A 26512-nucleotide genomic window follows, 5' to 3' on the forward strand; every position below is an offset into this window, starting at 1 on the left:
TCAAAAAGATAACCCATATTAGATTTTCCAAAAGCTTTTAATAGCGCATTTCTTTCCTCAGATGAAATATGGATTAAAAAAAGTATTTGGTAGGAAGAGAAAATGTGCACAAGCTTATGAAGGTGTCAATTTTTATATCCCATATTCATAAAAATATTTATGTCGGGATGGGTGTGTCTTGTTGGGAGCAACAACCCAAATGTGCATATTGCTGGTTAAAACCTCACAATTTGGTAAAATCCATATCTATTTTTTACAAATCTATGGGTCAGTCCACAGGTGTGGGTTCACCGAATATTGACCAGTCCAAGGTGTTGAAAATGGCTTGCTATCCTTGATGATGCAATGTTGGGTGAACAATGTTGATTTGAGGGTCTCCTGAAAAGTGTTGGGTTTCTGCCCAACGTCAGCAGTTTACCTGTTAAAATGTTTTTCTTAAAACCTTACATTTTCTTAAATATAATTCTTGTTCTACCAATATAATTTTATTTCTATAGTTGTCTTCCATAAATAAATTATTTCTCTTGTATCAAAAGAAGAGAATTTATAATTAAAAACATTGGCTCATTCATTGTGTTCAATGACACACACGCGCGCACACACACAATGCAGCCAGCAAGTCAGGAATGAATTCTCCACAAATATAAACAGCCTCATGTTCCCCTCGTGGCTTGATTGAAAAGAGCAACACAAAATGACTAAGTCTTCATCTTAAAAACATAAGGCACACTAAGTGTACCTTTGATCTGTACAAGTGTATTTCGTAAAAGATTAAAGTGTATGTAAAAAGCTAGCTATTGTATAAAAGATGGCAGTGATCCATTCATAGGTCCTCTGCACTTAAAATAAATATTGTTAAAAGTTCATTGTCGCACACAAACACGCCACAATTGATTTGCCTGACGTACAATACAAGCGGACACAAGACTCAGTAGGGCGCAGCAGACCACTAAATGAGGAGGGTGAAGAGGGGGTCCCGGGCTGGCTTCATGTTGGCAGAGGCCACCGAGCGCTACAGGAAGTTGGATGTGACAAAACCTTGGCTGTGGCTCACTCTGCTCTGGTGGATCATGGCGCGGTCATACGCCACCTGCACCGACTTGCGGAGGCTGGGCTTGCGGCCCTCCATGATACGCAGCTTGTCCGCAGTGTTGTCCGTCCCCAAGGGGGTCACCTTGTCGCGGGTGAGCCACTGCCTGCAAGTACAAGGACAGATGTGAGAAGAAAAGAACGTAGCGCCATCTGGTGATCAAAGGCACAACAACTAGAAAAGGCGTGTGCTGCGCTTTCTTTTTGGGGCTGCGCACATACTCACATCAACGCGAGTGTGTCAGTTGCACAGCTTCATGAAATGTATACACTTGGGTAGAGCAACCAATCGAAGGTCACGCGACCATTCACACGCACAGACAACTTCTGTGACCTTTTCCTGTCTGACACCTTTGAACAAGTAAATTCCACTGATGCTGTGGACACTCTCTTAAAATAAGAACACAAGACTGTCTTGACGTTGTCAGCCGTTCTCTTCTGTCTTTAAATGTACATACACATTAGGAATGTGCAAATTAAAAATATATTTCAGAGTGGAACAATTTGATGGACTCGCATCTGTTAGACCGAAAAACGATTTTTCCATCAAAATGGTTTTCTATTTAGATTATCTGGAGGGTTTGGACACTTCTTACTTGACATGATCTTGAATGTTACACTAGCTGCTAGAAAGAAGGATCCCATTCCTCCATACTGAGGACTCTTGCATGTATTTGCGCACAATTTAATGAAGACCAGCATGCGCTTCTCACCATGTTCGCTTATTGTCGAAAAACAGCACCAGGTAGAGCCTCTGGTTGCACTCCTCCTGCCTCTGCTCCCCCAGTTGGAGGACTTCTTTGGGTGGGACTGGGATGGGCACGCCATTGAGTAACAGGCCCTCTTTCGGCATCTCTGGGTTAATGATCTGGAACAAACTTGCAGTCAGCCAGACTGATGATGCTACCACAGAGTTGAGGTGATGCTCAAGGAATATTTGCTAAGGCATTAGATTCTGTATTACCAGGGCAGGATAGGACGGATATCCTCGACACTTGGCCCAAACCAGGTCCAGAGGCTCGAGCTCGGTTTCATCCTCAGATGTTTGGCTGCCATTACCTACGGTTAACAATAAAGGGCATACATTTATTGTGCAATGGAAAAGATGAGAGAAAAGCAAATCGACACACACCAGTGTAATTGGTATCACCGTTGACCATCTCAAAGAAGGGAAGTTTGGAAAGTGCAGGTTTCCCGAGGCTCCGTTTAGGCGGCGAGGCGCTATAAAACAATGCGTCCTTTTAGTCAATTATGTCTGACAAGCAGACAACAATTAGGGCACACAACGTTTTTACATTTCTCTGTGCAGGACTGGACAGGGACTGTATTCAGAATCACACTCGCCGTCTTGGTGCTTGTCAAAACCATTGGTCAGTCCTGAAAGCAAAGGAGAGAAATGTCAAGAGGGCTGGAAGTAGACAGAGACGTGGCCAACACATGCTCACATTCACGGCGCGTGTGCTCTTAGGACATTGCCAGTGGAACGGCTTTTCGCATACTGTACACTACGGTTTCCCTTCACCATGAGCACAACCAGTCCAAAATGGCGACCACATTCCACAATATGACAATGCATTTTGGGATGGGGCAGCCATTTTGGGCTGGCTGTAGCCATGGTGAACAAGGCTGTTTAGTCACTTGATTGAAAGATGACACATCAAAATAGCTGATGGAAATGGGTTTTCCAGGGAGACATTAAAGCATGAAGCTTTGCGAACCCGTGATCTCTGGCTGAAGGTGGAAGCCGGGCACACACTCCATGCTCGGGCTTGCCTCGGGTCTGCAAAATACCCATCACGAGCTTCTGCTGAGGAACTACTTCCGTGGCTTCTGTTGCGTCCTTTAAGGTTGAAGTCTTTCTTTTTTACTTGTCTGTTTGTGTGCACCTATATGGTAAGGGCCGGCCAGGAAAGACCCCGAGGGTGTTGAGAAAATTGATTTTTACAGGAATATGCTAATAACAGTAATGCTACTAGCAGTTTCTTTTCTTTGGGGCCATAGGTACTGGAAGCTAAGTTAGACTTTAAAAAAAAAGGTAAAAGACACCTGCGAGGTGTATGACAGTCAATGATGTTTACGCCTCGCACAGAGAAGCACAACTGAGCCTTCCACGGCTATGCCAAGGCTGTCAGTGAACTGACAACAGTGCACAAACCACTAATGTTTCTTTGTAAATTTTGATCGGAAACGGTGTTGATCTTTAACGCAGTACTTTCTTGTGTAAAACAATGACCAAAATCTGGACAAATCTGGCAACGCAATCCTAAGATACCAACATTAAAGCTCCACTGTATTTGTACGAACATCTTTAGGAACCTGAAATACGGAAGTAGTAATTTATCTCCCAAACCTTTACAAATGTTTTCACCTAGTTTTTATATATTTAAAAGCACTGAAACACACAGAGAGACAAACACACACTGACCTGGATCCTGATTACAATCTTAAGAGTTAATACATTTATCTGTGGCTCATCTGAACCTGCTGTGGTTAGATCCTGCTGCAATTGACAAGTACAGGTACAATAAAATAAAGGTCAAAGTTCTATATGATGTTCACTGCACAACAGAATGTGATATCTACATTTGGCCCATCTCTTAAGTGTGTAGTGGGGGGGACTAAATACAACATATTGTCAGCGCCTTTCTAACGTGAAGTGGCTAGAAATATACTTTCCATAATTTAGCTGTTGTATCATATTAGAAAAAAAAAGACAAAAGGTGACGTTTCTTACCACATTCATTCAGCATTTTGTCCAGCTCTTCATCTGAGTTCTTGTCTCTACTGGGGGTCCATGGGTCGTCAAGGCACGGGGGTCCTATGGCTTTCTGAGGGGTTTTGGTAGGGGTGGATGAAGGCGTAGTAGAGGGGGTGTTGGGTGCGGAGGGTGAGGTGCTTGTGCTGTCGTCTTGCGATCCCTTCCCATTAGGCAAAGCATTGTCTCTGAACAGCTTAGCACCATTTTTTGCCTTCTTGAATAACACAGAGGTCCGTCGTCCAACGCCCACGGTGAGTGGCCGTGTGGGGGTGCTGAGGTCGGCAAGGCCGTTGGCCATTACCCGCCCCTTGCTGTGCAAACTTGGCGGCGGCGGCGACATCTCCTGGGCTTTAGTGCAATCGATGAGTTCCGTGTCGTTGTCTGTGAGGATGCCAACAAGCTTTCGGCGTTTGCTGGGCCAGCTGGAGAGCAAGGGCTCCTTTGTGATTGGCCGCAATGTGGGAGGCTCCAGTGGCGTGTCGCCCAGTCGTGGAGGAGGTGCCGGCCCAGTGGGTTCCAGTGTTGGGGGCGACGTGGACTTGAGGTCGTCTGGAAGAGGGCAGTAAACATGAAATTCACTTTTGCTTTGAATGTCGCTACATGAAATGGCCATTGAGTATGTCGTGTGATGCAGTGGTGTCATCGTCACACAGGAAAATGCCACCTTGTCTGTGACCCAAAAATTCTACTTGTCTAACCACATCACAAAGAGTCTTGCGCTTCAGTGGAACCTCTGAAGTCAAACACAAACAGTTGCAGGGCGCTGACCAACTTAATACATATTCAGATTCCGTATCTGTTTTTCCCATCGGAAATAATCTGGTCTGGTTCAAACTGTCCTCGTCCATCCGTCCGTCCGTCCGTCCGTCCGTCCGTCCATCCATCCATCCATCCATCCACCCACCCACCCACCCACCCACCCACAAACAAAGTGTGAGCTAAAGCTACATGAGTCATTTCACAAAAATGCCCAAATTCTAAACCGTATGACCACATTGGAGCTTGACCTTCTGGAGGTTCCACTGTGTTCTGGGGGATGTAAGATCATACAGACTCACAAGATTTAAGACGAGTGAAAAATTCACATTGCTCTCACAACTGCACACCAGCACCATGGTAGCAGGGCTGGATTTAAATGGTGCCACTGACGTAATCACTTTCCTCCCGCCCTCCTCCTCGACGGTATGACCCGTCTGAACCAGACGTGGGATGATATGGCATGACTGTACAGTATGTGGCCAAATGGAGGGTGGTGAGCCCATGAGAGTGATGTGGAGAAGAGGTGCAAGAGTGCACTTGGAGAGAGGAGTTGTGAGGCAGCCATGGCTAACGAGACTCTGTGGGCCCCTACTTACTAGACTGGAGACAGTGGGGTGGTTGGGGTTGGTGCGTGGGGGAGACCCTGGCTCAATTACCTGAGGACAATTTGCCGTTAGCTCATGTTCACAACTGGTCTCATTAAAACAAAAGTGGATTTAAAAGGGGGGGAAGCACATGCGCTGGCATAGTTCTCTTACACGCCGGCTTTTCATCACTAACCTTTGTCTGACGTTGAAAGGCCATTTTCTGCCTTGATGTCATTTGTCTTATCTTCATCCTCTGGCTCCGCCTCTTCATCGCTGTCTTCTTTTAGACGGCCGTTGTGAAGGCTGTGGCGGTGCGGACCCTGCCGGAAGCGAATGTTGTTGATCTCGCGGCGGAGCAGGCGCATGCATCGCGTGCGGGCACTGCTGCATCGCGTGGAGCTGACGAAGTCCAGCTTGTCCAGTAACTCCTTCAGCTGCTCGTCCACACTCATGTGGAGCCGGTTGGCTGGGTTCAGCACACAGTCCACTGGGCCCAAGAATAAGGTCATGCTAGCATGCAAGCGCCTCCTTGACATGTTGTTTATAGATTGCCTACAGGGGTCCCTCAAAGGATGAAGGTCTTAAAGTTTGTAACATTTGGAGTCGAAACTTATCACCATGAGTGACGTTAGTCAGCATCAAATGATTTCATATGTTTTTCCTTTTCTTTTGGAGACACAATTCTCAATGAGAAAACGTGAGAAGAGTGACTCGGCACCGGCTGTTCCTGTGACGCAAGTGGACTAATTTAAGAGTTAAGACTCTTAACCTCCTTCTGTCCAGTGTAGCTGTGTTTCAGTGACATGCCAGTTTGAAATAAAGACCCATGTAATTTCAGGTTTTAAGTTGATAGTTTGTTTCCCCCCGACTTGCTATCTTTGTACCAATCCCATGTGCGTCATTGGCCTTTTAATCAGATCCAATATTGACCAGTGTCACAGAATGGATTGTGGTTAACTTTGAGGGACCGCTTTATACAAAAAAAAAAAACAACTCCTGTAGCATACCATCCTCCCACGTGCAGCTGTAAAATTCTCGCTTCTGCGGTGACTGGGGTAGGTGCATGCCGGTCTCCAGCTCCAGGCCCATGTTGGTAGCTTGTCGTTGGGCATGGCGCAACACGGCTCCCCCAAGGTCCCGAAGACGCAGTGCGGCGCGGTGGAAGACGGTGTCCTTATTGTTGTACAGGAGGCAGTTGGACAGCATAAGGTTGAAGTCAACCTCCAGGTCAGCCACAGAATGGTAGAGATGATTTTCGAGCTTGGAGCGCATTGTTGAAAAGTCCATTGGATGACTTATGAACTCCATGTAGTCTGGTACCTGGGGAGAACACGCAAGGCAAAATAAGCAGGCTCAACAATATTCTTGGCACACGTGTCCTGACCAATTAATTAATCGTTCCCCATAGATCTTATCCCTTCATCTCACCAAGAAATCTGGGATATTTGTAAGCCTTCTAGTTTGTGGGAATGATAGAAAGATATTTTAAAAAGTCTGACCTCCTTGATGTTAACTGGTTCTGCAAAGATCTCAGCTGTGTCCTTCTCCTGCAGTTGGTCCATAGTTGAGCGGAGCAATATCAACATTGGGGTCAATTGCAGCTCCAGAGCTGCCTGATGGACTTTGATCTGCAATTGTTAAATGGGCATGAAAGTCTTACTGTTATAGTACTGTTCACTCAAAGGTATACCCATATTTTTGCCACTTTGGCAAAGTAAGTTGATTTACACTATATGGCTTGGGTGCGCACTTGGATATGCATTGTGACCTCCGTCCCTGAGTTATGCGTCCCTGACTCATGTGGGTCTAACCTCGTTGACGGTAGCCAACCAGCATTTAAAACATAATTCCCACGCCACACACAGGTGCTGCACAAGCAGCCACACAGTTAAATAAAGAAAACATTAGTAAAATAAAAACAGACACACACGTATGTGCACAGCATGGTGATGGGTGATACAAAAATGATACAGGATACATCATTTGCTTTAGTTTTTATTTGTTCTTTATTTGGCTGCATGTCAGGTGTGCAGCAACTGTGTGTGACGGGTTAGTGGTAAGTCCGTTCTCTATGGCATTTAGCTTACTCGGACGGTCTGGGAGGGGCTGAAATAGGGACGGAAAACTCTGTGTTCAGTGAATGTAAATAGTGTTCTCTGAAATGATCATTCAAAAAGGCACGTAAACAGAAACCGTGATTGGCACTTTGGCATGCAGTGTAAAATGCAGCCTTACTCAAAATTACCTGTTCTCGTTTGAGTTTCTCCCTTTTACGGATGAGCTCCACCAGCAATCTGGCCTTTTCAAGGTCATGTCGAAGCTTCTGCCAATATCTCAAAGATTTTCGGGCTGCTGATACTTGTTCATCAACCACCTCAGGCTACAGAGTAAAAGATTTAACAAATGAATTTATATGACTTGCCCCAATGGAGAAACTTCACATCCCAGAAGTAGCCAATTAATTTCAAGATATTGTTCAAAATGGTAAGGAAAAAAAAGGGGAGGGGGGTAACCTCGAGTCCCACCCTGACCTGTTCAGTATTCTGTTGGGATTGGACATTAGAGTGCAAACGACGGACCAGTGGCACACCATTTCTGGATTGACGCTTCAGTAACCAGTAGCTATGCAGCCTCTGCATGAATTGGCTCTTCTTTTGAAAGAAAATACCTTTGCAGATGGCATTCAACCTGGACACAATCAAGAGATTCAAGTTGATAGTTACAAATTCCGAATCAAGAGATTCAAGTTGATAGTTACAAATTCACAGTGATCACTTTAAAGATGTTTTGATGGGGAGAAACATACCCTCTTAATATTTTTTCCCCTCAACGCTCAATAAATAATAAACATTATAAAAGGACATTCATACAATATGTAATATGTAATATGGAACAGTCACCAGCTAATGAATTGGTGCGTCCCTCCTTAGAATTTACTGGATATGAAATAAATGGATGAATATTGGGGCACATTCAATATTTTAAAAACATGTAATGTATATATGTTGCTCAGACAACACCCAGGGTGAAATATACTGAACTATACCTGCTTGTGGGTATTTCAGGCACTATCACTTGCGGCGAAGCATTGTTCAGTATTGTGGAGCTCGGGTCCCTCTTCCCTTTCTTTTTATCCATCTTGCCATCGCTCTCAGACTTTCTGCCTTTTTTTGGCGTCGCGGGGCCATCTGTGTAAGCACTCCGCCCCCGACTGGCCCTCCCTCTGCTACCCACCACGCTTCCTTCGCTCTCCTCATCCGAGATGCTGTCTTGGCCCGCAGGTGAATGAGTCTCACAGAAAGCCGTTTTCTTGACAGAGAATGTGGTCCCGTTGACGTTTGTCTCGCGCACTGGGTCAATTTTCATGAACAAGCCAGCACGCTGAGCGCAAGTGACGTGAAAGGCGGTGTAGCAGTTGGCCTTGTGGCACTGGATGGCTGCGCCGCGACCTTTCTGCTTACACAGGTAGCAGGTAAGTTTCCAGCGTGCGGGGGGAATGTTGTTGACACCTTCCACTGGTTCCAAAAAAACTGTATTGGCAAAACAGACTTCAGGGATCCAGATAGCGCAAACAACATGCGCCCAGCGGCCATCACTGGTTTGCTTAAAGGCGCCGCCTCTATTGGGGCACAGCACACAGTCAACGGGTTTCTGAGGGGACTGAAGGCAGCAGCGGCACAGCCACTGACCCTCAGGGATGTAGGGAACACCGTAGCATTCCTGGTGCACGGCCAAGTTGCACGAGTCACAGAAAAGGATGACGTTGCTGTTGAGGCACTCGTCGTCCAGGCACACGCAGCAGAAGGCGTCGTCGTCAATGGCGTTCTGAGAGGGCACCCGAATGCGCGCTTCCTGGTACGCCTCATCCTCCAGGCGGTCCACCAGCAGCTCAAAAGTGTCTGCTGATAGAGCGCCACAGCCCTCCGCTCTTCGGCCGGCATTGACCATCTCCAACCAGGCGGTGTCTTCCTCGTCCATGTCGTATTCAGCCAAAGCATCCTGGTCCTCGGTCGAAGCTTCGATGTAGCGGTAATATGCCGTGGGCAGAGGGGGTGCCTCCAAGTGGGTAAACGTGTCTACAAGGCGAAACGAAGGCTCAGGGAGGGGTAGTAGGTGATTGTGCGTTGCATTTAACTTTTCAGGCGTTTGCGGTTGAGCGCGGGTGCAGTGGTTTTTCGAACGTGGCGGAGACTTGAAAGACGGACATTTGGAGTCTTTCCGCCGGCCTCGGTGCGTGACGGGTTTGCTGACGATTTGTGTAGCACTGACGGGCGGTGATGGCTGCTCGCTGTTCTCTTTATTGCTGTTACACTCGCTGATGTCCTGCGCCATCATTTCGTCTTCGGTAATGATGGCCAATGGCTCCAAAATGGAGATGCGGTGAAGCCGACCATCCAGCTCCACCTCCACAACCTTCTGAGCCTGGGCATAGCTGAGCGTTTCTTTGCTCGGAGATGCTTTGCGACTGTATGGGGATTGCTGGCGGGCACCGACGCCACAACCCACGACCGGTGTCCCCTTGGACTTCCTGTCACCTTTGCCACATCCTGGGCCCACCAGGCCTTTGCGGCGTGGCTTCCTCATAGGCCACTGATCACACGTTGCCTCCTGTGGAATTAAAATTTAGCAAATGACACCGTAAGCCAGCTAGAACCACCAGAGCAGAAGGAATACAAAATGTCTATTACCATTTGTCTACAGAGAAGCTCCCATCAATGTCTTCAACAGCAACCTAATTTCTCTTGTGTGTCAATCAATATTTGGTTTTTGTTTAAAAAAGGCATTTAGCTTCATCATCTATCTATGCAGGCAAATGGATGACACAAGCTGTGATTTAAATCATGAAATTATACAAATTGTCAAACAATAATAAATGCAGATTGTGTTACATACACCAATTGGAGTTTAAATTACTAATCGTTCATACTGTCTTCATTATGTTTACTATTTTAATAGTTCTTTTAGTCAGACAGGGAAGACTTTACCTGCTTTGCAGAAAATAGCCAAAACATGTAAAGTAGGTAACATCTTCTCTGATGCAAAGAAGTATTTACAATACTAATGTTAATAAAATAAATAAATTATATTCTGTAGCCGAGAAAGTGGAAAAACATTTAGAAAAGGAATGGCATTAACTTTATTACAACATACAATAAATTAGGACTGCCTTTACTTCTAACTTTTGCCTGGTCGAGGTCGGCCGAGGACAAGAACAATAACGTAAGAATTATTTTTGTTAACTGTAACTTCAACAACTTCACTCTTCTACCTCTTTACCCAAACACAGAGGCCGTCAGCCTATCAGCTTTCAGGAATACTTGATTGAGGCACGCTGAGCCAATCACCTTGAAGAAAGGCGCAGCCTTCAACAGCTCTGTGTCCTTATTTCAGGAGTACACTGTCAGCCATATTTACAGTTTTAAAACACCATAATAAGCACTTTAAAGCTTACACTCGCCGTTGGCATTTAGAGTCATGGTGTTGCGTCTATTTAGCGTGAGAACCGCATTATGACAGTTCCCTGGAGCGGTCGCAAAACATTTTTATTTACAGCTTGCTCGGCTGCTAACTTTGAAAAATATGCTGTACTATGGGTAACCTATGGTCTTATTTTCACACTGACACGGAAAGAACAAAACACATCGTCGCAGTTTGACAGGGTTTGAAAGTTTTGAAATGATTACCGATAAAAATGAAACATTCTTACCTATTATGGCAATCGGGTGACACAAGTAGCTTCACAGCCGGCGAGCTGAGGCGTTTCTACAGAAATGGTTGCCACCTAGCCTGTGGTCTACTTGCTCGACTCCCGTAGCTAAAAGCTAACTTGCTCTTGTTTGTTGGTTCAGCCGGTATGTGTCGTTATTTATTAACGCGTCGGTCCTCCCTAAACAAGGCGATTGAGAGGTTGGGAATCAACGCCCATACATCTAACGAGCATACGAGTTACATATGTGCAATTATATTCTAAGAGATTATCTAATGTCGACCTAATTTTGTGTGTTAGCCTCATCCGGCTAGTTTTGCCAATCAAGGCTAACGCCATTGGTGTTACAATACAACATCCGGATACCTTTATCAAAATAAAATTACTTTTAAACGCCACTCAAATTACTACATTTGTTTCATCATCGTTATTCAAAACATATTCATAAATCAAGTTATCAGTTTATTTATTGTGATAGTTCTGAATTTGGTGGTTTATTGGGGTAAATATTAATCGTCCAAGGTGTATTTAACATGATCACAAAATGTTTAATTTCCGGTTTGTCTAACACTCTACATCTTGAAACACGTTGGGCCAGTCCTCCTGACGTCACTCTGCACGATTTTGGCGCCCAGGCTAATAAACAGAGTCAAACGTGACACCTGAAGGTCCACATAGCTAGGCTTTCTTTGCATGATCGGGATCGACTAAGTCTAAACCTGAAGCTCAACACAGCCTGGATTTCATTGCATGATCTGGATCGACAAAGCCTATAAACGCAATCCGAGATAAGTGGTACCACGACAGTAGTTATCAACTCGCTTTGTTAACTCAGGCTCTCATCCTGGATTTGTGCGCATTCACATGTAAGGGTTTGGAGCGTCACTTGACTCAAGATCCGCGAAAATGGAGCGATCGAGAGCCGCATATTTCACTCATGAAGAGCAAACTATAATCATGGAGGGTTACAACGAATATAAAGAAATGATCACTGCAAAAAGCAACACTGTTGCTGCAAATAAGGCAAGAGAAGAATGCTGGCAGAAAATTGCTGATCGTGTCAACAAGTGAGAAAACACTTATTCTTAGACCCAGTGGTTCATTTCTCACCGCTGAAATGGCAGAAGTCTGAAACATCAAATGCATTCAAAAATGATTCTCAAGATGTGCATTTAGTACGTGAGTTAAGTCTTTACAATTATGGGTGATTGGTCAAAATCAATTTAATTTCGGCCAATTTAAAGTGAAGTCGTTTTTTGTTTCCTTATCATGTGATAAATATCATTAACAAATATTTTATTTATTATTAGATGTGGTACCAGCACCGTGAAACGGACATGGCAGCAAATCAAAATAAAACATAAGAACATTATCCAAAGTGGTATGTAACTGCTTCGTTTATTTTCTTTACAGTGTGTGGATAATATGTGTCACATTTTAAAGTTGCAATACCACCTTAAGCAAACAGGAAAAAAAACGAGATGAGGAAAACTGGAGTGGAGCCAGCTCCAGCATCATACACAGCATCCGAGGAGCTGGACCTCTCCAACAATGAGGGCTGTCCAATCATCGAAGGGATAGAGGGAGCCTTCCAATCAGATCCCAGTGCCGGCAGCTCCCAGCATCATTTATATGTCCAGGGTATGTGAAAAGCATTGTAATGGTGAAGCACTACATGGCTATGTTTTGTTGTGGGACTTTCAGTTATGGTCATTTCTATATCAATGTCTTTTTAGTGGAAGGAGAAACAGTGGTCTTGGTGGAGCCACCAGTACATGTCCCTCATAAGTCCTCTCCAAAGGTACGTAGCTGTCACGGCTATTTGTCATTCATGTTTGCTGTATTGAATCTACATCATGCCCTCAAATTATTCTTTAGATGGAGATTGATGATGAAGACACATTCTCTGTGTACTCGGACAGGCCTTTAGGGGTAATATATCTTCATCACTTGACCTTTAAATTTGTCATTTAATTGCTTGTCATTTTCTTTTGTCAGGGAGAGGGCATTCTCCATCACTCCCCTCAACCTACGGCCTCCACTGCCAGGCAAACCAAAAGGCAAAGTGCACCATGCCAAGTAAATCCATGAACCTAGTACAACACCAGTGAAAAAGTTGTCTCAGTTTTCTCTGCTGCTTAAGATCTTTGAACCAGAACTCTTTGTACAGGTGGCAGATACCATCCGTGCCTTGTACAAAAGGAATCTGGAACTGGACAACCTTAAAAAAGAACTTGAAATAAAGAAACTAAAGCTGGAAATACTTGAGCTCAAGACCAAGGTATTTCTAAAATATTTTAGTTGAGTATGATTGACATTGTATACTCATGACATTTTCTCTTGCTCTCCCCAGCACATGAAAACATGTGGAATAAAATGACAGAAACATTCAGCAAGTGTATATACAGTAATTCACTTTATTGTGGAAGCAACTTGCGACGGCACACTTCCAGTTATGCAAAGAATTGCTATGACGACTGCGCCGGTGGAGTGATCGAGGACAACCGGGTCCACAACGTCTGGTGCCACCGGTGGCACATGAGCTTTCCTCCCGTATGACTGCAATGTTATGCTGCATACTCAATTACTGTCTCACATACCTGCTCAGGAGGCATCTAAAGCAGGACTTGATGATCCAAAGACCATCTCTATCCTATCTTAAGGATCCTCGCACCCAGTATCCACAAATGGTGACGCTATTTCAATTGACATCCAGAGGGCTTTAACAGTGAAAGGCCGATTTAATGTGAAACCCACAACGTAGCCCAATCTCGACCAGGTTACAAGTTTATCATAAATTACGATGGTGATCTAAAGGGTTAAAAACAAAAAGAGCCGCTTTCCTAAGACAAAGTCCTGGCTTTAGCCTCAACACAGCTCGCTAAACCATTAATCTTGCTTTGTAGTACAATATACCCCTAAGATGGGCTCAGTAACTTAATTGTACATTCCATTTGGTTCACACAAGGCAACAATATAACCACTGTAGCATTCAAAGTGTAATGAAAGTGCAAAATTGAAACATTATCACCAAGGTATGCACCTGGTGCGATAGTCTTGCTTCCAAATGCCTGGAAATGCAAGGTCAGTGACATGAATCAAATGTGAATTGTTACACTCATTAAAGTGTCAAAAATGATCTGAAACTGTTGCAAACTTTTTTTTTATGACCAGTGTATAGACGTCTGTTAAATGTGTTTGTAACTAAACGAATACATTGTTCAAGGATTATATTTCACATTCAAATATTTTAACAACATTAATTCACAATTTAGTTAATTACTTTCAATTTTATTTATTTACTTTGCCTGTATTGATTTCTGGAACAAAAACATGCAAATGCACCTGTTCTTTTCACATACAAATAGCAACATCCAGGGCACATGTTTGGCTTAAAAGTACTAAGTCATAAAGTGCAATCAGACAGCAAAGAGAACAAAAATCACAAACGTCCTAAAAGAATATATTATACTAAGATTCAATGTTAAAAAACAATGCATCTGACAATTACAGTAATATTTCATGTACTCACTACATTTGTGATGGTGATGAATTTAGCTTTGCTAAGTTGGCACACAAGTACAATTATTTGGAAAGACTAATAGAATTTGCCAGGCAAACCATTGAGTCAACTGTATGAGTAACATGAAATGTCTCTAGCACAAACACCCACACTTGACTCAAAAGTGTTTAAAAAAAAAAGAATTTGAAATGTAAAAATGATAAGAGTAAAAGCAATAACAGGAATCCTTGATTGTAATATACAAGGGCACAGTTGGCTGCGCAGTAGTTAGGACATGAGCATTTTTTATGTCGTGACATTTATCAAGTCAGGGAGTCATAGTCAACGTGTTTTTTCTCTTGGAGTCTCGCCGAGGGAACGGCACAAAGCTCTTCACCTCTCTGAAACATAACCCTGTAGGCCAGAAGAGAACATTGTTCATTTTCCATCCTGTCCACTGGTTTTACTGAGCACCACCGAAGAGTGGTTTTAACATCAATTATTCACTTGCAGTTCTGCTACAGCATAAATGTTGAACAGCTCTAATGCTAAAAACAGAGAGAGATTCTCCACTGCCATCTCCATTTTATAATACTCAATATAAAACAGAAATGTATTCTGTTTGCCTACAAAGTTCAATTTTCCAAGAAATGAGGAAAGAAGTGATTTAGGATTAAAGTGCTAACCATAGGGAATGAGCACCATACACCCCATACACCTTGAGAGTCCTTTCACAATCAGATTTTTAAATGGCATACTGTGCTTTAAAAAACTCTGACTGCAAATTAAATTTGTCAATGTACATACACACAAAATATACGTTTCACAATCTATTAAACTTTGCACTGCTGCTAGAATGAGTACCGGTACACACCAGTGTGTGTCAAATTTTGTATCAAATAAGTCTGTGATAAGAATTTAACCTTAGATCGGCAAGTCTGCCATAATTATCCCTTAGCAAAGATAATACGGTACTGCACTTTTACAAGGGCCTCGCCAAATACCATGCAAAAATGCCTCCTGCTGGCTGTGAATAGTATTGTGGTGACGAGGGCCGCACACTTTGTTAGCTGTTTGATGCCATGGCATCATATCTCCACCATTATGTCCAGCAAGTACTAAATAACTGTTTCTTGGATGGTTTGTCTAATTGTTACATAGTTCGTTAAATTAGCTGGATTTCACACACACACAAAAAAATAAATCCCTGAGTCAAAACTGGCACAGCTTGTTTTTTTTGTAATGTCAGGGATAAACAATAGCAAATCAGTTTGCACTCCAGAGTGGGGCGGTTACGTTTCATTTTTAACAGTATCTAACTGTTATTTCCAAAAATAAAAAATGTTGGATCATCTTACTAAGGTTCAACGGTCCCTTTTACAAATATATTCTCTTTTAAAATGTTATATGCTGCTTGTACTTACGCTTCCACTCCTCAAGCGTTAACTTGGCATTGTCGCGGCTGTCATCGTATGGTTCGGGCTCAGGGAGGTCATCTGGGTCCCTGAGGCTGTCGAAGTACGGGTGCTCCAGTGCCAGTTCGGCTGTGGGCCTCTCATCGCAGTCCAGGACCAGCATCTTCTCCAGAAGGTCAATGCCTGCAAACAATCAAATTATCAGCAATGTGCATGCAAGAACAAGTTTGATTTAAATCAAACTCACCGTTTGCACTGGCTCGAGGAAACAATGTTGAGAAGTCTTTTCTGGGATAGTGAGGAAGGGCCTTCACATAATTTTTTGCCTGTTGTTTGTATGAAACAAAAAGATAAATGTACCAATTTTGTAGAATTTGCTGAAAAAATATGAACCACGATTATCAATTATTCCCATGATGCATTGGTAAAGCAGAAAATTCTGAAATGTATGCTACATAAAGAAATTGTAATTCTCTCAGAATGCTGAGTCAATACTATTGCCCAGCCAACACGCCAAACAGTTTGCTTAATACATCGTGGTGGTCCCCAGATACTATGCGAATATGGGCTTTATTAAGGACTGAAAATTGGAGTAGTGGCTGACATCAGTCTTGCACTACAGCAAAAATTGAGCTTTTTCCTTTCGAGCCAAACTGTAAATAATATATCTGCACTCATACCCAGCTCACTTAAAGTTGTGTATTTTTGTGCAATCTTTCACGTCAATACACATCCTATTATTTAATAAATCATTACCAATATAAAGCCATCTTTCTTTGCTACACACTACACAATACATACACTATAGTGCTTGTGTACATACAACACACGCACACATGCGCTCGCACACAGCATCATCTTCATTTCACGTTTAGAAGTAAAGCATTCATTATTCATTGTCAATGCTTGTTTGTTACTATTCACCATTATGTTGGTACTGTTGGTTGTTGGTTTCATGGAGGGATTGATGCATTTTTTTCTTATGCGTTAAAACAGTTTACAAGTGTCTTAAAGACATATTCATGGCAGGCTTTCATTCATTTCGTCATCAGTGCCCCAGGCCTCACATTCTGCTGGGCTGATTGCAAGCCTGCTTTTCATAAGCTTGACAACCAATCCTCTTTTGTGGAATTGAATGTTTGCACCGAACGACTGCTTCCTTCTACAAGCAGAAGAAGAGCTCCGAGTGTGGAATTAAAGCGAGTATGTGGTGCATTGACGTGTTGCCAAACACAAAAACCCTCCGCCCCATGTCCTGCGGGTGGGCGATTACGCGAGTAATGGATGGAATAATCAATAGGATAATTAATTCCATAAAGATTTGTTTGTGCCACAAAAAAAAACACCCTCCCTCCTTTCATGTAAATAATTTAGATGAATTATATTTTCAGAAGCTTAATGTCGGTAACACTGTTATCTAACGTTGTCTGTGCCAACTTTTCAGTTCCTTTTAGTTTTGAGATAATTGTGCTTCAGCTGCCACGTCAAAGTGTTTTTTCTTTTCCGCTCCGGAACTTCGTCCAGCTTATCTGTCAAATCAGTGGCTGAGAAACTCTGTGGGTGGGTGGTTATGCTGTTAATTAAGACACCAACAGTGGGATGGAAGTTTAGAACAGCTTGCTCGCAGGCACATTTTCAGAAAGAGCCAGAATTACTTGGTTGTTTGATTTTGCAGTTGTTGGCAGGCACTCCCACAAAGTTGTACTTAATACATAAAAATTAATTGTTCCATGTTATGTTCCCATTAAAATTTTATGCTGTAGCAGATTGTAGTACCTCTTTGCTGTCTAGTTTCTGTATAAATTCTGGTCCAGGCACTCCGGTAACTTTCATGATCTGTGTCAGCTGGTCCATGTCTGGTAATAAAGTCAAGGTTTGCTTAGGCCGGCTGAGAAAGGTGTCCAAGCAACATATATACACATCCAATAGGTACGTTCAATTCATTGAAATCATGGCAATATTAATGCCCCAAGTGGTTTTCTATGAGCCCTGAACATTTTTTATTGAACATTTGTGGAAGGAGCTGAGACATCAGGACATTTTAAAATCTTAGAGTGCAGATACAGGAATGCAGTGATGGCCTCAAAAAAATCATTGTTACTTTAAAGGTCAATAAAATTGATAAAGTGAAAATTATATTTTCACTTTTTGAATTTTATTTAACCTTTAGAGCATTTTGGTGTCAAACTAACTTGTACTGAGACTCATGCACACTAATATGACATTACTATGCAATGATAGAGTTGAGCGCAGGCAAAAGGATACAGTCTTTCCCTTTGAAAAGGGTTTTTCCGTTGATCATTTCGGCCATGATGCAGCCCACAGACCAGATGTCCACTAGAATAAACGACACAGGAGACAAATGTGAGTGAGGAGAAAAACATCTGCGACATCATTGACTCAGTGCTCCTAAAATATGTGGAAATGAGGTATGTAGGCTACAAGGTTTCAATGGTGAGGAGAAACTATTGTGCTGTTCCTCATCGTGACAATACGATACAATGGAGGCTTAGCAGAAAACACTATTCTCTGAAGAAGCATAAATCCTTCGGAAAGGCCTGTAATTGCAATTGGCAGCAAAGTGACAGTCTCAGCATTATCACTTGTCAACAGTCTGCTGTCAGAACCATCTGTCTTCAATGACAGATTCACTGCCGGAGTGACACTGATGCCAACTCAAATGCATTTTTCTCGTCAGTGTGATAGAATTACAAAAAGACCCGTGATGCGCCTCAGAACTCATGTCTAAAAGACAAGTCATTCCTTTAAGCGGAGCCACAATGTTTGCACATCAGAAACTCAAAGATCCCAGACGATCCAATTGACTGAGCACTGAGACAACAACAAGGACGGAGTTGAGAATGTTAATAGCTACGGTTATCTTGCCAGTCTGTGTGTAGTGCATCCAGTTGAGAATGACCTCGGGCGCCCGATACCAACGGGTTACCACATAGCCCGTCATCTCGGCGTCAGTGCTGCGAGCTAGCCCGAAGTCCAGAATCTGCAAAGGCGGATCATCTCAATCAAAAATGTTAAAAACCCGAAAGTGAAACAAAACAACCACTGGAAGTAAGTCAAATATTCTCTTTGAATATAAGCAGATATGTGCTGTGCTGTCGTGATTGTGTTACAGCCTGCACCTCACTGTGTAAGATGGAATTCTTTGACCTTTAAAATAACAGCTGCAAAATCAAGCGGCCCCTATACTGGTGTGTAATACGACTGCTATCTCTGTTGTTCACATGGTGACCTTGGATTACTGTCTTGAGTAGTCCGTAATATGAGTTGTGGAAATCCGTTTATAAATACCACAATGTATCGTCTTAAATGTAGCATATTGAATGGAGCTTTGTACTCTGAAGTTTGTTCTCATACTCAATGTGGATGGATGAGTGGATGCAGCAAAATACACACTACGTCACAGTCTGCAATACTGATAGACCAGCCAGGACACTTTTGTTGGTGTGAGCTTCTGTGCAAAAGTTAACTTTCTTGCTACTGTTTGATGTAGTGACAATTTTGTTCACATTATTTTATTCAAATGCATTGATTGAAGGTGACATTGTAATCATTCCAAATACAAACCTTCAGCTCACAGTCTTGGTTCACAGCCAAGTTTCCAGGTTTGAGATCCTGTATTAGAGAATTAGATATGTGAAGGTTAGTTATACATCAGATATTCAAATTTACACTAAGAAGTGAAATTGCAAATTGTCATTTGTACTTGGGAGGCTTTTTGATCCCACAGGCTCACTACATTTCAAAAATGTTATCGCTGCATGGGCCCAGAAAACCCTTGTCAGTTTACAGTTGGTTGCTGCATCTACAAATGCAAGTTAAAACTCTACCATGCAAAAACCAAAGCCATCTCTGGGCCCAAGCTCATCATTGGAAATCATGGATGTTGTATCCTCCTGAAATATGAATTGTTATCAGCGCAAAGTTCAAAATCCAGCAAATCTGGAGCAACAATTGTTGGTACGTCATTTTTAGGGACATCCAATGCCCATTTCAGCAAGATGATGCCAAACCACATTCAGCACAAGTTATAATAGCCTGGCTTCGTGGTACAAGACTGCAAATACTTGACTGGCCTGCCAGCAGTCCAGACACGTCTCTTATTGAAAATGTGTGGTGCATTATGAAGCGCAAATTCATTGTAATCTATTTTTATTTACACATTAAGCACTGTCCCATTTCATTGGAATTGGGAAGTTTGTACACACCGCATGCTGATAAAAGAAAATTAACATATAGTACTTGAGGTAGAGTATATACCTTCATGTGGACAAAGTGCAAGGTGGCTCACTTGAGTATATTAGTTATACAGTATTAGTATATGGTAGAGTGGTTTATAAGTCTTGAGGTCATATTTTGTTGTAACTTTGTTTCTTTGTTTCTATTTGATATTCACACTTATTTAGTTCTTGCCTCATCATACTGAATTTTAGGTGATACTGAGTGCACTACTTGACTACAGCCAGCAGATGTGCAGCTGCTTAAGTCTCAAATCGTCTATGGTATGAAGTTTTGTTTACTACCTGAAATGATAAACATAATTGAAGAACAATATACTAAAAGCAGTAATTAGAAGCTCACGGAAAAATCTGTTTGGGAATGAGTGAAGCAACCCCGTACTTTCCACTTTTTCCACCCAAGAGGCTACTTCTACTGTTTTTTTTTTTAGACAGTCTATGCTCCACACATGCACCCGGGGGTGTTAGAAATGGAGATGAAGGGTGTGGCCTGACAACTCCAGACAGGCAGTCAGAGTTAGCTCATACTACCTGTCGGTGCAGGTGCAGTTTGATCTGACTCAATGAAAATGAATTGAAACGCTCCCATGTGTTTTTGCAACTCAGCCATGCACGTAGGCAGTCTGAGTCAGAAAAACAAGGAGCACAAAGCACTAACCTGTTAACCTGCTAATTAGTTTCAATCAATACTCAAATGCAAGAAGACTCCTTGTACTTACCCTATGAATGATTCCAGCCTTGTGAATGTACTGTGGAACACAGGACAGATAGCACAATACTTTATTTTCTTCATACAACATTTTCTAAAATAAACAAATATCTTTTACAGTCATTGTATTTGTTTTGTTTGTTTTGAATCTTATGCAATGAATAAAAAAAAAACAACCAACTGCAAGAAAATATGTGGTTTTATCACACACTATAAATAGGCCTTCAAGCTTACCCTGAGTCCACAGAGCATTTGGTAAACAAGAAACTGGACTTTGTCTTCAGAGAGATGGCCTCGCACCTTTGACAGGTCAGTAAACATGTAAGGCATCACCAGGTAGCTGAGAAAAGCACAAAAGATGCTCATGTTGATGATACCCAGGCAGATGGAAAGGCAAGGACCTCAACAGCCCTGCCATCAGACTACGCCATCACATACAGATTTGCTGACTCACTAATCCATCATAAAATGACGCTTTTAAAGTCCACGGCACATTTCCACCTTTGTACATTTGCATGATTTCATCACGGATAAGTGTCTGATTATGAAACACGTTGATTATGTAAATTCCCCATTCCCAGCCATTTTGCAGGGCATAGGCAAAGATGACATTATTGTAGAATGTTTGAACTGAGATTCAAACAGGGGCAGATGCAATAACAACCCTGACCAACTTAGCACTGCTTGACCAAGCCTGACTCCTAAAGATAGCCGAGAAAACTGCAGCGCCACCTTTCTATGCTGTTTACTCAGCAAACATTCATTGAAATGCAATATATTGGAACGTAAACGTATTGATGAATCCGCTAGGCCAAGCTAATAATCAATTTTCTGATATCTAATGGGTTTTAAATGTGATGTTCCCAGCTAGGTAAATTCATTATTTGATGCAAAGTAAAAATGGTAAAATGCACAAAGGTTTTAACAGAACAGTTAAATAGACTCAAATCTAACTGTAAACAAAATAATTTGTTCTTGCTTGAAACTTGAGCTGTGGGAGGTCACATTGCCGCTCTGCCTGTTTTGACATCAAAGTTACATTTTCTCTCATCACGCTTTCCTGAAAGCCTTCTCATTTCCTAACTCCTTGGAACTCTCGCTTGAGTTTTGGGACCCTCTGTCATCAACCACTACGCATTCGGCAGGTTAGCCGTGACAAACCGGCTATCCAGAGCACTCTTTCATTCTTTTAGGCTTGTCTTAGAATACTAAAATCTTGTGTTATGCCCTGTGTGCCTTATTAGCAGTAGTTAAACATCGTCCATATCCAGGAGTTGAGCGGGAAGTGTTTGAGTTTGGGTCAAAATATTAAACTCTAAAAGAACTCACAATTAATTTTATCGTAACACCCCCTTAAATTCTAAGAATGATTTATTGAGCTTTTTCATAATTTTCCGTCTAACAAGTCAAACTTGACATGGTGCTTCTAGAGGTGAGCGGGAGTAATACAGGCTTTCCTCGCAAGCCGCTAATAATCGTCAACACATACTGAGTGACCCCCTATTTACGCTACAAATTTGTAATACTGGCAGACAAGGTTCTGGACTTGAAGAAAGAACTGGCACATTGGCTTGGTGTTTGCATGCCCACTTAGTCATCTTCAGTGTGCAATCACAGATGGACTTAGCTTGAACAGAAATAAACAGACAGTGTCTACATTTCTATTCTTGCCCCATCTCTTCTAATGATGTCTTGACATGCTGCTTGTTTGAATATAAAAAACAAACATTGAACTCAATGATGTTGAACACCATATTGGTCCCAAGATATTTGTTTTCAGACCTTGTTGTTACCAAAGCTACTGAAACTGCACTTTAACCTTTTGTTAAGTCAAGGAGAACAAATAAGCCTTTCATCCAACGTGTGACTTAATGCAAGCATTTAGCCAACAATCCTATCTTGTAGGAAAGTGGGGGGCTTGGAATGTACTCATCCAACAGAGCTAGTGTAGTAAACATGTAGTTTATTTCTGTCTATTAACTATCTCCCTATGTGTGCGTACGAATTAAATATTTATTCAAACTTTGGGCCTCTTGACTGCAAGCAAACATGATAACCACGACCGTGCTGCTATTCAATTATTGTAGTCTTTTTAAATGTCCTGTAAACAATCATGTCTAAGACATTAGAACAAATTGAACAGATGCCAAATTGAACTGAGCAGAATCATTGTGTAAAAATGTCAGCATTCCATTACGTTACAAAGAAACATAAAATACAAAGACAAATGTGAGCTTTCCTGTAAGTATTTAGCAGCCCAGTACTTAACACTGTAGATGAGCCAGAAAATACTCACAAGTCCTGAAAGTCATCAAGGCTTGAAACAGGTGTAAACACATCAAGAAGGCCTATCACCTGGTTGGAATGGAAAAAAAGAATGAGCAAAGGGAAATCGAGAACCCTCGTGTCTGATTCATTTGAAACGTAATTAAACTTTGTCACACTATTTATGTGTTTTAGGCAGCCATACCAATCATGCCAACAAAACACTCCTACTTATATCGTGGCAAACTTGAACTGTTAATTGCTATTGAGAAAATCTTTAATGTTGTTCAAGGAAGTGTGTTGGTCTCATTCTACTCACGTTTTCATGCTTCATGTGTTTGAGCAACCGCAGTTCCCGGTAGGCCCTTTTAGCAAAGATCTCTGACTGGAAGGGCCTGTGGAGTTTCTTGATGGCCACTCTCTCTTTAGTCTTCTCATTTGTTGCTGAGCTGTGGTAAATAATGGAACAAGATGTAATTAGACTGCAGTCTTAGTCTGCATTTGCCAGCGGCCACTGGTCAGCACAAAGCGAGCAGCAGGTCTTGAGTTCAGTTCTAGCTTTAGGCCTTCACGGTGTACAGCATTGGACAGCATGACTTTTATTGTTACACAATTAAGTATTAATGGTTAATTGACGTTCAATTTTATTTAGGCAGGAACAAGAATGTTCTATCAAATATGAACATGAGAGGTTGCCTATCTTTCTGTTTTCAGTAAAGCCAAGTAACAGGTTGTTAATGTTTGCAGTGATCTGGAGGGCAGCAGTTTGTGGGTGGAAAAGCTTGTTGGGCTATTTGCAGGGCCATCCACCAACACATTTGCAAGAGAGAGACCCACTCATGTAGGAATTGCAGTCAGGTACAATCAGCAGTCATTATAAAAGGAAAAAAAACATCTAGCATACCAATTTTACTCCCTAAGAGAAATTCATAATTTTTAATTCTGAAATGTTATTTTGGAATAAAATGACAAAATTCTCATGCTCATTTTTATTTTCTCAGTCACTGTAATTCATAAAGTATACATCAGAGCCTGCAATTATTATTTTATTATTATTTACATTATAGTAAGTACCCTGTTTTTAGTAGTAGGTCGATACTGTAAGGGTGTTGAATATTGGAATATCAATATTACTGTGTGTAAATGTAACGAGTACTTAAAGAAATTTGTATCTCATAAAAAGAATAATGTAACAGAAAAAGCAGGTTTAATGTAATCTTATCTAATTAATTTTAAAAACAAGCAATTTTGTATATTTAGTTATTTAGTGCTATTAATGCCAGAAAATACTGTTCTCCTGTTGAATGGTGATGCACATTTAAGGTCGCATCAAATTGATAAAAGTAAGATACATTTCAATAATGAAACGTATTGCACGTCTTTGCGATACACATATTGAGACTGTGCCTGTGAGATAACGTCATTGACCAGAAATGCCAGTGGGGAAAAAAACGAATTGAAGGCCATGAGCAATGCCACGATCACATGCAAATAAGTCTCCTGGATGTTAGCAGGAGGACAAAACATAATAGAATCTGTCCATTACACGTATTAACTAGTGTCTTCTTGTTGAAAAAGTCTATGGGCCACATTATTCCTTTCAATTTAAACAAAAACATTTCTGATCCACGTGCGGATGGCTGTTCGTCTCTGTGTGCCCTGTGATTGGCTGGCAACCGGTTCAGGGTTTCCCTCGCCCACTGCTGGGATAGGCTCCACCACACCCGCGACCTCCGTGGGGACAAGCAGTATAGAAAAAGGATGGATGCATGGATGTTTTGATCCACAGCAAGATTAGTGTGATAGCTTGTCTCTCAAATACATATATGAGAAAGAAAGAAAGAAAGAAAATAGATAGATAGATAGATAGATAGATAGATAGATAGATAGATAGATAGATAGATAGATAGATAGATAGATAGATAGATAGATAGATAGACAACTGTAATAGTGGACCTGTGGCCCTAATTAGATGCTGCAGGGGGCATGTCCAATTGTGTGTGCGCGCGCGTGTGTGTGTGTGCGCGCGTGAATGCATGCATGAATCCAGTCCTACTAGGCCCATAGCTTCCTGCATGTGTGCGTGCTCGCGCAGATACGCGAGTGTAATAGAGCTAACCCATAGCCTCCCACTGAGACCTACTCACTCCTTCATACCACCCCAGAGTTAGAATGATAAAACGACGCACCAAACAGAACCGTATGCCCCGGTTCCGATCTGCTTGAGATGGGTGTACTTCTCGGGAACCTCCCACACGGTGCTGTTGATTTCCTCGCGGCAGAAGCTCGCTCGAGCCTCCATGACGAAGAGGAGAAGCCGTAGGCTGGAGCGTCAACTTCTTCCTTCACGTGAACGCCTGTCAATTGCTAAGAAAAGGTGAAGCCAAAACATTGGTCAAGTGCGAGGTAGTGCAAAACTAACGTCATCTCCGGCTGGTACCGTTCATAAAATAAAAACCGGAAATGTACGCCCAAAAGTGATTTGCGATGCGTACTACTGCCTTTTTTTTGTGTGCATCAAATAGAAAATACAAAAATATTTAGATAATATTAAATACTGTTTCCCCCTTGTCGTGTCTGGATGTCATTTTTTCACTAAAATAAACAGATTGCACAAAATGATCACCGAACGACAATTTTCCCCAGGTAGTGTTTAGAATTTTTTTCAATTAAAAAAAAAAAAAAAAAAAATTCTCCCTCCGTTGCATTTATTTTATACATATTTTATGTATTTTAAAACTTGAATAAAAATATTGTTTAAAGTGTCACTCAACAACAAATACAACATTTAAGAAACAAAATTTTCAAATACAATGTGCGTTCAGAGAATTCAATATTGTACAAAAATAAAACGATTATTTCCCAGTGCCAAAGTGTGGAGGCAGAAAGACTTTATCGGCAGTTTTATAAAATCAGCAAAACCAAATGTGGAGCACACTAATTTCAAATGGCTATGGAAAATCATAATGCATGCTCAGAATGTCTGAAAACATTATATTTGAGATTTTAAGACAGGCAGCTCAAGATTTTGCATGTAGCTTCCTAATACAGCAATTTCGCCAAGACATTGAGCTCTTACGCTGTGCTACTGTTTTTTTTTTTTGGTGAGAGATTGCATAAAAGCGGACAGTACAGTTGAAGGATGGAGAGATGAATTTATGCAATCGCAAACATACCACCTTTATAACTTCAGTTGAAGTTCATAAATATATTATTTAAAGAAAAACAACCAAAATTAAACTGACTATCACCAGATCCAACTACAGTTAGTTCAGGTTGTACCACGAGAGGGCGCTAGCGTTTTGCTGAGTGGTTTTTGCGTCTGCGCTAGTCAAAGTGCTTGTATGTAGTGTGCACCGATTGTCTTCACTTGGTGTCTTATTAAACAAAACGATATTCATAAAATAACTTAGGCAGACCCAAAAGTGTCATAATCTTTAACTAGGTTTACTGACTTTGAGAAAA

At 41.8% G+C, this 26512-nt stretch overlaps 3 protein-coding genes across 11 annotated transcripts; 1 reads left to right on the forward strand and 2 right to left on the reverse strand.

Moving 5' to 3' along the window:
* Positions 1-18: 18 nt before the first annotated feature.
* On the reverse strand, positions 19-11224 carry brpf3b (bromodomain and PHD finger containing, 3b). The gene is made up of 13 exons (XM_049755355.2): positions 10901-11224; positions 8240-9801; positions 7725-7881; positions 7439-7573; positions 6693-6821; positions 6201-6513; positions 5387-5680; positions 3824-4396; positions 2385-2466; positions 2222-2310; positions 2054-2148; positions 1803-1957; positions 19-1196 (listed from the first exon to the last, which is right to left on the reverse strand). The coding sequence occupies exons 2-13, from the start codon at positions 9775-9777 to the stop codon at positions 1013-1015; spliced, it is 3744 nt and encodes a 1247-aa protein (XP_049611312.1). The 5' UTR covers positions 9778-9801; positions 10901-11224; the 3' UTR covers positions 19-1012.
* LOC125989243 (uncharacterized) lies at positions 2697-14046 on the forward strand. Of its 9 annotated transcripts, none has more exons than XM_049755374.2 (8): positions 2697-2936; positions 12211-12281; positions 12362-12541; positions 12637-12701; positions 12779-12832; positions 12899-12979; positions 13071-13181; positions 13254-14046. In XM_049755374.2, exons 3-8 carry the CDS (start codon positions 12382-12384, stop codon positions 13278-13280), a joined length of 498 nt encoding a protein of 165 aa, XP_049611331.1. In that variant the 5' UTR covers positions 2697-2936; positions 12211-12281; positions 12362-12381; the 3' UTR covers positions 13281-14046. The 9 variants fall into 9 exon arrangements, with proteins under 9 accessions (XP_049611331.1, XP_049611330.1, XP_068506045.1 ...); XM_049755373.2 differs by lacking the exon at positions 2697-2936 and adding an exon at positions 10291-10787; XM_068649944.1 differs by lacking the exon at positions 2697-2936 and adding an exon at positions 11232-11967 and having other exon boundaries at positions 13057-13181.
* A 124-nt stretch (positions 14047-14170) lies between these two features.
* mapk13 (mitogen-activated protein kinase 13) lies at positions 14171-25471 on the reverse strand. The gene is made up of 12 exons (XM_049755366.2): positions 25237-25471; positions 23367-23496; positions 23079-23137; positions 21017-21122; positions 20793-20822; positions 19403-19450; positions 18704-18818; positions 18083-18154; positions 17594-17673; positions 16065-16143; positions 15827-16000; positions 14171-14816 (listed from the first exon to the last, which is right to left on the reverse strand). Exons 1-12 carry the CDS (start codon positions 25347-25349, stop codon positions 14731-14733), a joined length of 1092 nt encoding a protein of 363 aa, XP_049611323.1. The 5' UTR covers positions 25350-25471; the 3' UTR covers positions 14171-14730.
* Between the last annotated feature and the right edge of the window lie 1041 nt (positions 25472-26512).

This window comes from Syngnathus scovelli, chromosome 2 (assembly GCF_024217435.2).
Source record: "Syngnathus scovelli strain Florida chromosome 2, RoL_Ssco_1.2, whole genome shotgun sequence".
Classification (NCBI taxonomy): Eukaryota; Metazoa; Chordata; class Actinopteri; order Syngnathiformes; family Syngnathidae; genus Syngnathus; species Syngnathus scovelli.